The following is a 13,246-nucleotide window of genomic DNA, read 5'->3' as shown; positions in this document are numbered from 1 at the left end:
GAACTGGAGAGCAGCCTCCCGCTGAGGCCCCGAAACCCACCGTGGAAACCTGAAGCCCTGTTTTGCTCTAGATGGGGCCAAGGAAAGGAACCCTTTCTTCCCTCATTTTAATCCCTGCGAGGGAGGTGGTCATACTTTTTCTTTTTTTGTTGTTTTTGTTTTTGTTTTGAGTTGGAGTCTCACTCGGTCGCCCAGACTGGAGTGCAGTGGCTGCTCCCGGCCATCGCAGCCTCGACCTGCTGGGCTCCGGCGATCCTTCCGCCTCAGCCTTCCGAGTAGCCGGAATTACAGGCAGGCGCTACCACGCCCGGCTGATTTTTTGATTTATTGTAGAGATGAGGTCTCGCTGCCCAGGTGGGTCGTGAACCCCTGGGCTCAGGCAATCCACTCACCTCAGCCTCCCAAAGGCGCGGGATTATAGGCTGAGCCACCAATCCCGGCCATACTTTTTCTTATATATAAATAATTGAGAAGAATGAGACTTAGAGAGATTAAACGACTTTTCCAAAGGTCACACTCGCCGATGGTACTGGAGCGGCAGGCCCAAGGCCACCTCCTCCAGGCAGGTTCCCAAATCTGCATTGCAAGTCCTGGGTGAGACAAAGTGAGGTGATTCCTTCTTAGAGCCCCGAGATGCTGATGTTGTGAAGCACCAGGGGAGAATACAGCATGTAGCATTTCCCAAGAAATAATATCTTCCTGAGCAAAGTTCCACGACATGCCAGTTTGGGAAACACTGTCTTAAAACTATGCACAAGAAATGCTGGAGGTTACAGGGAGTTCAGTCGGGCATCCAAGATTCATTATCTCGGCCTCCAGCCAGCCAAGATGGATGAACCAAGTTCTGGAGTCAGTTGCCTGAGTTCATAATCAGGAGTCATCACTTACTAGCTGTGCAACCTTGGTGAAGCTGTAGGATCTTTCTAGGCTTTCATTTTTCATCATAATTATGGTATCTGGTTGCTAGTGTTCTTGTACGGATTAGATGAATCTGCAAAAAGTAGGTAGGCCCCCTTGCCCCACGCCCAAGTGCTGGGTAAAGCTTTTCTTTGACTCTGACAATTACACTTCTGCGCTTCCCTCCACCCAGCAGGCCCCTCTTTGCCCAACTCTGCTCTGCAAAATGCCCCTCTCTGGCATGACTCATTTGTACAGCTTACTCAGGAAAACCTTTAACCTAGTCTTACCCACTCCTTCCGCCCAACTCCCCATAGTACCTTGTGTTATAAGGAGCTTGTGCTCTTGCTGCAGACTCCCAGAGAGCAGGGATGGCTCTTCAGGTTCCAGCCGAAGCAGAGGGGCACTCAACGAGGCAAACCTTGATGAAAAGCCAAGTGGAAGCCGAGCACTGGGATCACTGGGTGCTGGGCAGAGAGGGAGCTTGGTCCCGGCTCTGCAGCATACAATGGGGAGGGCAGATGCATAAATGTAACCTAAGGGTGCCCACAAGCTTGAAGACGGTTCTGTGGGAGTGCAAAGGGTCCTTAACGCTTCTCAATAAACACAGGACTTGTTGTCTGGAAGGGAGCAGCTTCTGGGTGAGGAACCAGAAGGCCTTTTCCCTTCTGACCCTTAGGTTGGGTTGTCTCTGCTGAAGGGAGGGTGTGTGACTCAGGCACCTAAAGTAACCTTACAGGGTTACACAGATGACGGCTTGTCCCTCCCCCATGCCCCTGGCAAGTTCCTTCCTGTCTTTCAGCACCGCATTCTGGTGGCTCTTCCTCTTCTGCTGGCCACCTAGGGCCTGTTACCCTTCCCCTCCTCATCTGTTGTTTCCCCCTTCCGCCCATCATTGGAGCCCACCTCCATCATTTCTTCCTCCCTTTCATTCTTCTCCCCAAAGGCCACTTTTGATGGGAGTGAGCACTTTACCAACTGCCTCTGTTCCCATTCATTTCTCCTCCGCAAGTGTCCGTGCCACAAACTCCATTGAAATTGCTCTCCCTGAGTGAGGTCACCACTGACATACTTGGGACTGAATCCAGCCAACCCATTGGCCACTTCCTCCTTAACTTCCATGACACCACACTCTGGCTTTTCTCCTGCCTCTCTGGGTACCTACTCAGTGTCCTTTTTTATGACTTGTCCCTTATATGTCGGTGGGGTCCCAACTCCTTGGTCTCCACCTCTTCTGCTCTACGGGGTGACGCTATCCTGTTCCATTATGTCCACATTTTTGAGTCAGGATCTCACTCTGTTGCCCAGGCTGGAGTGCAGTGGCACAATCATGTATACAATGTCCACATTTCTATTTACAGCCCAGATCATTCCCCAAGGGCCACACCAATCAGCCCAACCCCATTAGAGGATTCTACTTGGATGCCCCACAGGCACCCTTCATTCACGTGTCCTGAACCGTACCACTCATTCTGTTCCTCACTGCCCCTCCCTGGTATTCCTCATCTCTGTGAGAGACATTACATTTATCCAGTTGTCCAAGCCAGAAACGTGGCCATCTGACTTGACCCATTTCTTGTTGCTACTGTCATCTCTTGGATCCATCTGCTTCTTGCCCTGATGGTTCAGGCACCTGTCATCTCTGACTTGTAGACTGCAGCAACAGCCTCCATCTGGCCTCCTTGCTGTCTGCCTCATCTGTTCTCCACAAGGTAGTTCAGATTTTTTTTTTTTTGAGTGAGAATCTCACTCTGTCACCCAGACTGGAGTGCAGTGGCACGCTCCTGGCTACCGCAGCCTCGACCTGCTGGGCTCCGGCCATCCTTCAGCCTCAGCCTTCCAAGTGGCTGGAACTACAGGCGTGCGCCACCACGCCCAGCTGATTTTTGATTTATTGTAGAGACAAGGTCTCACTGAGTTGTCCAGGCAGGTCTTGAACCCGCGGGCTCAGGCAGTCCACTCACCTCGGCCTCCTAAAGTGTTGGGATTACAGGTTGAGCCACTGAGCCTGGCCCCGGCTAATATTTTTATTAATTGTAGAGATGAGGTCTCAACCAAGTTGTCCAGGCTGGCCTGGAACCTGTGGGCTCAAGCAATCCTCTCACCTAGGCCTCCCAAAGTGCTGTGATTATAGGCATGAGCCACCACACCCATCCTGGGTAATTTTTCTAAGAGAAAAATCTGGTTGCATGTGGTGGCTCATGCCTGTAATCCCAGTCCCTTGGGAGGTCAAGGCTGGAGGATCGCTTGTGGCCAGGAGTGCAAGAACAGCCTGGGCAACACAGTGAAACCCTATTTCTACAAAAATAAATACACAAAAGGAAAATCTGCTCATGTTGCTTCCCTGTTTAAGACCTCTCAGTGGCCCCTTGTGCACAGGATAAAATCCAAGCTTCTTAGTGTGGCTCTTCAGCCTCTGGTTCCTCCTCTTGTACTTCCTGATCCAGCCAGAAGTCACTTTGAATCTTGCTATTGTCTGAATGTTGCTGTCCTCCCACTCCCCCCTCCCCAAATCCAGGTGTTGGAACCTAATACTCAATGTGATAGAGCTAAGAGGTGGGGCCTCTAGGGGTCATTAAGTCATGATGGCTCTGCTCTCACTAAAGTAATGTGTGCCCTTACAAAAGGCTGAAGGGATCTGCCTTACATCTTCTACCATGGAGGGCACAGCAAGAAAGCCCCATCTTTGAAGCAGACAGCAGGCCCCCATGAGACATCAAATCTGCTGGTGCCTTGATCTTGGATGCCCTCACCTCTAGAACTGTGAGCAATAGATTTGTATTGTTTAGACATTACCTAATCTAAGACATTTTGTTATAGCAGCCTGAATGGGCTCGGACAAATCCCCTGAATCTTGTTAATTAATTCTTGCCTCTGGGCCTTTGTATATGGTTTGCCCTCAGCCTGGATACATTCCCCACAACCTTGCACTCTATTAAACTGCCCATTCTTTAGCTTGCCCCAGCACTACAAGTTTCACTCTCTGATCTAGGAGCAGGGAGGAATAGGACAGAGCTATGAAAGTCCCAGCAAAAACATCTACTCTGCTTTGCTTGCTTGTGTATCTCTAATATGTGGCCTTGAACCTGGCCAAGAGATGGGCTGAATAAATGTTGTTTCAATAGATGAATGAACCCATTCTTTCCCTTTACAACCAAACTCCCCACAGGAACTCAGAACAAGAGGCACTAGCTTACAAACCAGTGCCTACCACCTAGGATCCTGGGAGGAGGCTGTGCTTCCCCATTCTTTTTTTTTTTTTTTTTTAGTTGGAGTCTCACTCTGTCACCCAGACTGGAGTACAGTGGCCGCTCCCGGCCACCGCAGCCTCCACCTGCTGGGGTCCGGCGATCCTTCCACTTCAGCCTTCCAAGTAGCTGGAACTACAGGGGAGCGCTACCACGCCTGGCTAATTTTTGATTTATTGTAGAGATGAGGTCTCGCCAAGTTGCCCAGGCGGGTCTCAAACCCGCGGGCTCAGGCAGTCCATCCACCTCGGCCTCCCAAAGCGCTGGGATTACAGGCTGAGCCACCGAGCCTGGCCTCTTCCCCACTCTTGATATCAAAAGCTAGTGGGGTCCTTCAAAAGCTATTGCCACAAGATGAAAAGTCAAAAACAGAAGACTGGAGGGAAGGAGTTAATCACATTTATTGACTGGTAAATCGGGTAAATAGACAACTCAGTAAATCTGGGCTAGGTTGCCCCAGCATGCTCCCCTGGCAGGGCTCTGCCTGGGTCTGCCAAGAGAGTCAGAGGCAGTCTTTCCTCATCAGTACCAAGAAGGAGCCAGTCCTGGGCCAGAGTGCTCTGGACACCAGCTGGACTGCCCTGGTGGGTGGCAATAGCTTGGGTTACAGATCTATTGGTCCTGCCTCACCATTTCTTTTGGCCTGGGACTCCCCAGCCATTTTGGGGCAGAATGGCCTGGATGAGAGGTCAGTGGGGAAGCAGGGTGAGCCCCTGGGCATGCCTGAGGGAGAAGACCCTGGCACAGTCCCAGGGAGAACTCCAGTAGCAAAGAGGACTGTGAACATGGCCAGAATGCAAGCCAAGGTGCCCCAGAATGCAAGCCAGAGAGGCCCCGTGAAGAGCTCACAAGCTCAGATGATGTTTTGCTCCTGGATCTTCTCTCCCAAGTAAAAACGGCTGAAGAGGAAGGGGTTCAGGTTGATGGTCTGGAAGTGGCCCTCCAGCACCATCTCTGCTACAGCTCGCCCCACACCCGGGGCCTGCTGAAGCCCATGACCACTGAAGCCCGTAGCAAAGTACATGTTGACGACTAGTGGGTGGGGGCCCACTACGCCATTCTGGTCAAAGGTGTTATAGTCGTAATAGCCGGCCCAGGCACGCCGAACCTGCAGGTGCACAAGATGCTAAGGTTCTCAGGAGGGCTGCAGACATGCTTAATCCTCACTCCCATCAGGGGTCAGCACAAAGTACTGGGGGTCCATGGGATGGGATGGACCCAACAGACTCCTGAGCAGTTGTGAGGTGGAAGGAATATGGCGGTGGATGGGTCCAAGGGGACCAAGATGCTCCCGTCATCTGTCCCATCTGATGCCCAAAAATAAAAGGGAGAAACCAGCCCCTGCTAGTTACCTTTAGAGTCTCAAAAGCTGGTACCCTCTGGGCCAAAGGGGGCCACACCTTGTCCTGGAAGAAATCATGGTCCACTTCCAGGTTTCCTGGGTCCGGTTCCTCCTCCTGAAATGACAGGTGGGAATAAGACTTATATTGCCTGGGACACAGGGCAACCCAGACCACAATGACGCTTTTAGTCAATCTCCTCAGTAGGTAGGGGATGGGGAGAAATGGTCCTAATTCAAGCCTGGAGGAGTCTGCAACAGCAATAATGCAGCACATAGCCCTCCAAAAATGCCTGATTTTCTTTAAAAAAAAATTGTGTGTGTGTGTGTCAGACTCTCACTCCGTCACCCAGGCTGGAGTGCAGTGGCACACTCACAGCTACCACAGACTTGACCTGCTGGGCTCATGCAATCCTTCTGCCTCAGTCTTCTAAGTAGCTACTACTACAGATGTGTGCCACCATGCCCAGCTAATTTTTTTATTTATTGTAGAGACGAGGTCTTGCCAAGTTGCCCAGGCTGGTCTCAAACCATTGCGCTCAGGTAATCCTCTCACCTTGGCCTCCCAAAGTGCTGGAAAGCCTGATTTTCATGACATTGTTCTATGTCTCCTTCCCAGCATGTCCCATCCACTCAGCTTACCTCAGTGGGGCTACGGCCACCTAGGTAGTTGTTTCCTAATCCTTCCCGGCGGAAATAGGCTCCACTGGAGTCTATAACGAGTGGTGCCTCCAGGCCTGGTCCCTGGGGGCAGTGCCATAAGTACACATACCTGCCACACACAGTTAAGTATTTGCAGAAACAGTATGGCCAGCAACCCTCCCACCCCCAACCACACACATACACACACGTGCTTAACCAACTTGGATGTCATTTCTTTCCTTCTCTCACCAACCTTCTCAGTTTCCCTGAGAGACGTTACCTTTTCCTTGGCTCCACAGGTAGCTTGGTGCCCTGTAGGGTGCCAGGTAGCCCCTTCCCAATACCAGCCAGTTCTGCAATTTGCCCAGACCAGGCTCCTGCTGCATTGATCACTATGGCACACTCCACAGGCTGGTACTCTAGGCTGTTGTCCATCTTCACCTGCAGGCACCAGAGGGTGAGAGGAGAGAGAGCCTGGGCCATACACTGGGCACTATGAGAGGTATACTTCTTCCTGAGCCTTAGTTTACCCATACTGGAAAGTGGGTAGAAGAAGACCAAAATAAGGACAGTCATTACCTTTCTTATTCCTCTACTTTGGAAAGGGACATCCTCAGACTAGGAACTTACATGGACTTCATGGATCCTTTTCAATATCACCTCTTTCTCACTTGCGGTCTTCATGCGGTCAGATGAAGAGGTGAAACCTGCAGGGAAGAAAAAAAATAATAAGCCTGGGCCGGGCACAGTGGCCCAAGCCTGTAATCCCAGCACTTTGGGAGGCTGAGGCGAGAGAATTGTCTGCACTCAGGGGTTCGAGACCAGCCTGGGCAACTTGGTGAGACCTCGTCTCTACAATAAATCAAAAAAGAAGCTGAGCATGGTAGCACGTGCCTGTAGTTCTAGCTACTTGGAAGGCTGAGGTGGAAGGATTGCCTGAGCCCAGCAGATAAAGGCTACAGTGGCCGTGAGCATGCCACTGCACTCCAGCCTGGGCAACAGAGTGAGACTTCGACTCAAAAAGAAAAAAAAAAAAACCTGGGAGATCTTGAAGAGGAAGGAAATGGGGATTCCGCTGGCTTCTCAAGGAAAGAAAACTGGAAGAATGGGAGCTTTTCCCACAGACACTGAAGCAAACAGAGATCAGGTAACCGGGATGGGTTTGGTCACACTCTGACAGGACAGTGTTGAGACTGTCAAGCAGATCACAAGGCACAAGCAGCCTAGTGAGGAACACTAGTTAAGATGCCCAAGACCACCCCTCAGTGAGAACCCCTTTCCCCACCAGCCCTTGCTTAACCTGTGAGTGAGAAGACTCAGTTCAGGCCTATGCCCCAGTTGTTAGTGGAAACAAGCAGTGGGCACAGGGCCTCAAACTCACGTGTCACTTCTCCCTGGCAGAAAAGGACGCCCATGGACTGTACCTTTCGCCGAAGCCCCTGGAGCAGACACCAGGGGTCAAACCAACCTTCATCCTCCAGCCCTGTGATAAGAAAAGGAGAACTCACAAAGAGGGACTGGGGACCCTCCTCTCCTATTGTATTTCCTTACCCCCAACTCCTCTCTAGGGTTTGTAAGCCAGGGAAGGTCATCCTGACTAACTACACCAGAGTCAAATCTGCTGGAGGACAGAGAACAAGCATGGCCTGGGGCTAGCCCCGTTGCTTAGGAGGGAAGCGTTCCTCCTTCAGCTTGGCTGTGGGGTACTGAAGACTTCTAACCTTAGGCACCCTCCATCTCTATCTTTTTTAGGATAAAAGCTGTCCCCTCTGCAAGCAAGCCTCACCATAAGATGCCAAAGCCACTCCCTCTGTGTTTATCCAGGGAAACTTGTTCCGAAGCTGCTCAGGGGACATCAGACAGACTTTGGCTCCTTCCTGCCTGAGAGAAATGTGTGGGTCTGCATATGTGTGCTAAAGAGGGTGAGTGTGCACAGGGGGAGGTATGGACCCCAGCTCCACAAGTGGGGAGTCCAGCTCACTCATGTCACTTCTCTGCCCCAAACTGCCAGTTTTTCCTCATTGCTGAGTGGGTAAAGAGCAAGCCTCCTTGTCAAGGTTCGGCATCTGACCCTCCTTCCTTTTCTACACCCTCTTCTCCCTTTAGCACACTCAACTTCTTGCTGTCCTCAGCCTGTTTCATGTCCTTTCACAACATGGTGGATAACCTTGTTTTCTCTACTCCTGCCTGGAATTCCTTCCTTGAAACCTCCTCACAGTCTTGTTCATCAGTACAAATATCTCTTCTGGGACACTGTCCCCAAAGGCAATATAACGTAGGTGCTAAAAACACATCCTTCACAAGCCAGACTGCCTGGCTTAACTAAACTCCCAGTGTCACCACTTCTAGCCCCTTGTGCCTCAGTTTCCCTACTTGTAAAATGGAGATGTTCTGTTATGTGAGTTAATATCTGTAAAGCATGTAGGACATTACCTGATGTCACTGTGTTTGTTAAATAAACATAAAATTAAAGGCTCCAGTCATAATATGTCACAGACACCTACCCTCGACTGATGAGAATCACTTAGGGTGGGGGCTACCAAATCTGAACTGCTGCCTGTTTTTGTAAACAAGCCCCACACTCCTTCATTTTTAAAAAATTTTTATTTAAGTCAGAGTCTCACTCTGTTTGCCAGGCAGGAGTTCAGTGGCACACTCAAGGCCACTGCAACCTCGACCTGCTGGGTTCAGGTAATCCTTTCACTTCAGCCTTCCAAGTAGCTGGAACTACAGGCATGTGCCACTGTACCCAGCTAATTTTTTTTTAATTTATTGTAGAGACAAGATCTTGCCAAGTTGCTCAGGCTGGTATCACACCTGTGGGCAAAGGCAATCTTCACGCCTCAGCCTCCCAAAGTGTTGGGATTACAGGAGTGAGCCACCACACCCAGTTTCACATTCCTTCATTTATACTTTCATCTATGGCTGCTTCTATGCTGAAATGACAGAGATGAGTGGTGACAATAGAGACTGTATGGCTGATGAAGCCTAAAATATTTACTATCTGGCCCTTAACAGAAAAATTTGCTAACCCATGACATAAGGTTCTTGTTAAAAATTCAGATTCCTTGGTCCCTTCTTAGAGATTCTGGTTTATTAGGTCTGAGATGTGTCCCAGGTAGTTCTTATGATTTGGCAAATGCAGGAACCACCATGCAGCATTTTGTACAGCATTCTCCACAGGGATCGAAGGTCTGCATGTGCCTGTCTTTCTTGACACACCAAGCTTTTAGAGTAGGAACCTGTCTTACCAACTCCATCTTCTCAGTTCCCAATTCAGCACAGGAGTCACTAAACACATGAGGCCACACAGCAGCTGAGAGGCCGCACCAGGAACCCACCTCTGCACTTTCACGTTGCTCTCCATGATTGCAGCACCTTTTTCTGAAGCCAGAAAGAGATAGCCTGAGGGGTTGAACTGGAGATCCAGGGGAGGGGCATCAACCACAGCCAGGTGCTCCTGTGTGCAAAGACAGGCTCCTCAAAGACTCTGACTTTAAGAGGCCAGGGTGAGCCTTCCTGCCTTCCTTACCCACAGTTCCCAGGACTCAGTGTCCCAAACCGCGAGGCACCACCATCAAGAAGAAAAGCCAGGGTCCTCATTCCTAGTTGTCTGACCCACTACTCCTCCAACTCCCCTCACCAGCTGGGATGCTTCTCCCTCTGGACTAAAGGAGGGGTCTCCACCCCAACCTCCCAAGTATCATTGCACATACATTGATGTTCCGTAGAAAGCTGACTGAAAAGAGGGAGAGCTGGATGTTCTCAGGCAAAGAGAACTGCTGTCGAATTCCGCCCACAGAGAGCCCTGTGGAAGCCTGTGAGTACTGTGGAAAGACAGGGAAAACTAAGGTAGATCACTGCTTTCATACATATGAATAGGATACTGCAATGGAAGCTAATGGGGAGACCTATTTGCTAGTTTATAATCTAAGAGGATAGACCCATATGTAAGTCAACCCAAAGACACTGGTGCTTAAAATCATCATTAGCAGATGTGCAGAACACAGATGGTCAGTCAAATAAAAGAGCCAGGCATGGTGGCACAAAATGGTAATGGCCTGGAAGTCCTTGGGGCAGCAGATTAACATTTGATCTATCAACTGGAAAATGAAAGGTATGGCCAAAATATAGTAGCAAGACGTGTGGCTAGCTGGCAATGCAAATAAGAACAACCAAAATGCAAACACCTCTTAAGTAATGGGACCTAAAAGAAAAAAGCTGAGAGAGCTGTTTATGACAACTAGAGCTTGATTGCAGGCTCTCTTGGCCAGACCTGTGAAATCTCAAAAGCTCCAACATTGTGAAATTTGCTTTCAGTAGCACAAGATTTATTACTAAGTTTCCTGATTTGAGCAAGGAAGAACCTGGAAATTTTTCAACAAGGTCCAAAACACAGTTCCAGTCCTCTGAACCCCCAGAGATTGAGGTTTTCCTCTCCTCCCCTTTCCTCAACCCTGGAGTCCTTAAAAAAAAGTCATCTTCTTAGCCGGGCTTGGTGGCTCAGCCTGTAATCCCAGCGCCTTGGGAGGCTGAGGTGACTAGATTGCCTGAGCTTGCGGGTTCGAGACCCGCCTGGACAACTTGGCGAGAGCTCATCTCTACAATAAATCAAAAATCAGCCGGGCGTGGTAGCGTGTGCCTGTAATTCCAGCTACGTGGAAGGCTGAGGTGGAAGGATTGCCGGAGCCCAGCAGTCAAGGCTGCAGTGGCCGGGAGTGGCCACTGCACTCCAGTCTGGGCGACAGAGTGAGACTCCAACTCAAAAAAAAAAAAAAGTCATCTTCTTTGCCCCACTCATGACTCTGCCCTACCCCAGACCTTACCGTGTGGTCTCGTTCCACCACCAACACCCGAATGCCACCTTGTATCTTCTCCAGCTTCTTCAGCCAATACGCCACAGATAGGCCAAGCACTCCACCTCCCACGATCACCACATCCGATTGTTCAGGGGGCAGGTGGCTGGTATCATACAGTGGATTCCAGGTTCCTCCAGGCAGGAACGACTGGATCTTCTTCTTAATCTCAGATATATTTCCATCCCAGTCTGTGGGATGTAGTTATGGTCAGAGGGCCATGCATTTCCTTCCCATGTGGTAGGGGGTTGGGGAATAGGCACAGGAAAAGGTGGGCTAAACAGACACTTGAGTTGGCAGTCCCCACTGTCATCCCTTGTCATAAGGTCACCTTGCACCCAACGGTGTTGCCACAGTTTTGCTAGGTGACCTACATGCCATCAGTCTCATACCCAGAATGGCAAGGTTCAACTTCCTAAAATTAACACTTTCTACTCTCACCTAATAGATGACTCATGTAATTATATCCTGCACAGATCTCTCACCTGAGACACAGACTCATATATCCAAATGCACTGTCATCTATACTTGGGTATTCCAGGTCCCTGGACCAAGAGGTCCCAGCGCACTCAAAGCTGCAGTGTCCTCTGAAGCATGGTACCTCTAAGTGGCACCTTATCCTGCACTTCTAACACCACCAGCAAACCTACATTCATGTCCTATCTATAATCAAGTCCTAATGACTTTGCCTCCCAAACAGCTCCCCAATCTGTCCCTTATCTTTCTATCTCTGCCATCACCATCCTAGGCCAAGCCACTATAATTTCTTATCCAGACAAATACAAAAGCCTCCTGTTTCCACTAATTCCCCTTTTCTACCCCACTCCATGTGGCTAACTTTTCTACATTATAGCCAGAATTTCAAACCACGAAATGAATCACAAACTCCCTTACTTAAGACACTCCAAAGGCTTTCCATATTCTGAGGATGAAAGTCCAAAATCTTTTTTTGTTTTGTTTTTTTGAGTTGGAGTCTCACTCTGTCACCCAGACTGGAGTGCAGTGGCATGCTCCCGGCCACCGCAGCCTTGACCTGCTGGGCTCCGGCAATCCTTCCGCCTCAGTTTTCCAAGGAGCTGGAACTACAGGCATGCGCAACCACGTCCCACTAATATTTGATTTATTGTAGAGAAGAGGTCTCACCAAGTTGCCCAGGTGGGGCTCAGGCAATCCACTCGCCTCGGCCTCCCAAAGTGCTGGGATTACAGGCTGAGCCACCAAGCCCGGCCAAAAGTCCAAAATCTTTAACAGGGCCTCTGAGGTACCACACAATCTGGGTCCTGTTCACCTTGTCCTCCCCTATACTCCATCCCCTTCAGTTCCATGATAGCACCTATTTCCTTCCATCACAGGGAATCGAGACGTATTCTGAAATGACAAGTGTTCTCTCTACCTTGAAACTGTGTCCACTTCTTGGCCAAGTTGACTCCTTGCTTCCTTTAGATCTCAGCTCAGGTATCATTTTCTCAGGAAAGTCTTTCCTGATCCCTTAGTCCAGTAGTCCCCAGCCTTTTTGGCATCAGAGACCAGTTTTGTGAAAGATAATTTTTCCACGGACAGAGGAGGGGTGGGGGTGGGGCATCAGATTCTAATAAGGAATGTGAAACCTAGATCCGCTGCATGCGCAGCTCAAAATAGGTTTCATGCTCCTATGAGGATCTAATGCCCTGCAGATATGACAGAAGGAGTTCTGCTCACCTCCTGCTGTGTGGACCTGTTCCTAACAGGCATGGACTGGTACCGGTCTGCAGCCCAGAGGTTGGAGACCCCTGCCCTAGACTATGTCAAATTCTCCCGTCACACAGTCTCTTAGCTCTATGAACCTCTCTTGGATGGACACATTTGCAATTTTCAGTTTATTTGTGATTGCTGCATACTATAAGATCCATGAGGGGAGACTATGTTTACCCTTACTACCGAATCCCCAACTTAGCACATCTGGCACATTCTAAGTGCTCACTAAGTATCCTGAATAAACTAATCATTTTGACATTTCATGCCTAGCTCAAACTCTTCTCAGGAGCGTTGGAATTTTTCTTTGATCTGGCCTGACCTTACCAGTCTGCACTACATTTCATGCTACTACTCAAACTATCTAGATGACTTCCTATTTGTTAATTCCTTGCACAAGAATAATATTTTTCTCCTAATCTGTGCTCAGTTCTTCAGACACTGGAACACACACCTTTCCTGAACTTTCTTTTTTTTTATTTTGAGTTGGAGTCTCACTCTGTCGCCCAGGCTGGAGTGCAGTGGCCGCTCCC

General features: G+C 49.6%; 1 protein-coding gene across 4 annotated transcripts in view; it reads right to left on the bottom strand.

Moving 5' to 3' along the window:
- The window catches only part of FOXRED1 (FAD dependent oxidoreductase domain containing 1), a 25,632-nt gene that overhangs the window by 11,494 nt on the left and 892 nt on the right, over positions 1-13,246 (bottom strand). Inside the window, exons 2-11 of one of the 4 annotated variants that reach the window (XR_504979.2) lie at positions 10,953-11,173; positions 9,843-9,953; positions 9,468-9,586; positions 7,913-8,007; positions 7,508-7,609; positions 6,757-6,833; positions 6,407-6,567; positions 6,127-6,256; positions 5,498-5,602; positions 1,218-1,318 (exon numbers count right to left, since the gene is read on the bottom strand). Coding sequence is in view for 3 of the 4 variants with exons in the window: in XM_008068082.1 (XP_008066273.1) it covers positions 4,999-5,253; positions 5,498-5,602; positions 6,127-6,256; positions 6,407-6,567; positions 6,757-6,833; positions 7,508-7,609; positions 7,913-8,007; positions 9,468-9,586; positions 9,843-9,953; positions 10,953-11,173 (1,376 nt within the window). In the remaining variant the exon portion in view is untranslated. Of the gene's footprint in view, positions 1-1,018; positions 1,319-4,527; positions 5,254-5,497; positions 5,603-6,126; positions 6,257-6,406; positions 6,568-6,756; positions 6,834-7,507; positions 7,610-7,912; positions 8,008-9,467; positions 9,587-9,842; positions 9,954-10,952; positions 11,174-13,246 lie in introns of those variants that run through there. The other 3 variants (XM_008068083.1, XM_008068082.1, XM_021717567.1) reach the window with 3 other exon arrangements.

Source organism: Carlito syrichta, unplaced genomic scaffold (genome assembly GCF_000164805.1).
Source record: "Carlito syrichta isolate Samal-C Ts95f unplaced genomic scaffold, Tarsius_syrichta-2.0.1 Scaffold309859, whole genome shotgun sequence".
Taxonomy (NCBI): Eukaryota; Metazoa; Chordata; class Mammalia; order Primates; family Tarsiidae; genus Carlito; species Carlito syrichta.
The sequence above is the reverse complement of the archived record's forward strand: the minus strand, read 5'-3'. Positions and strand labels throughout refer to the sequence as shown.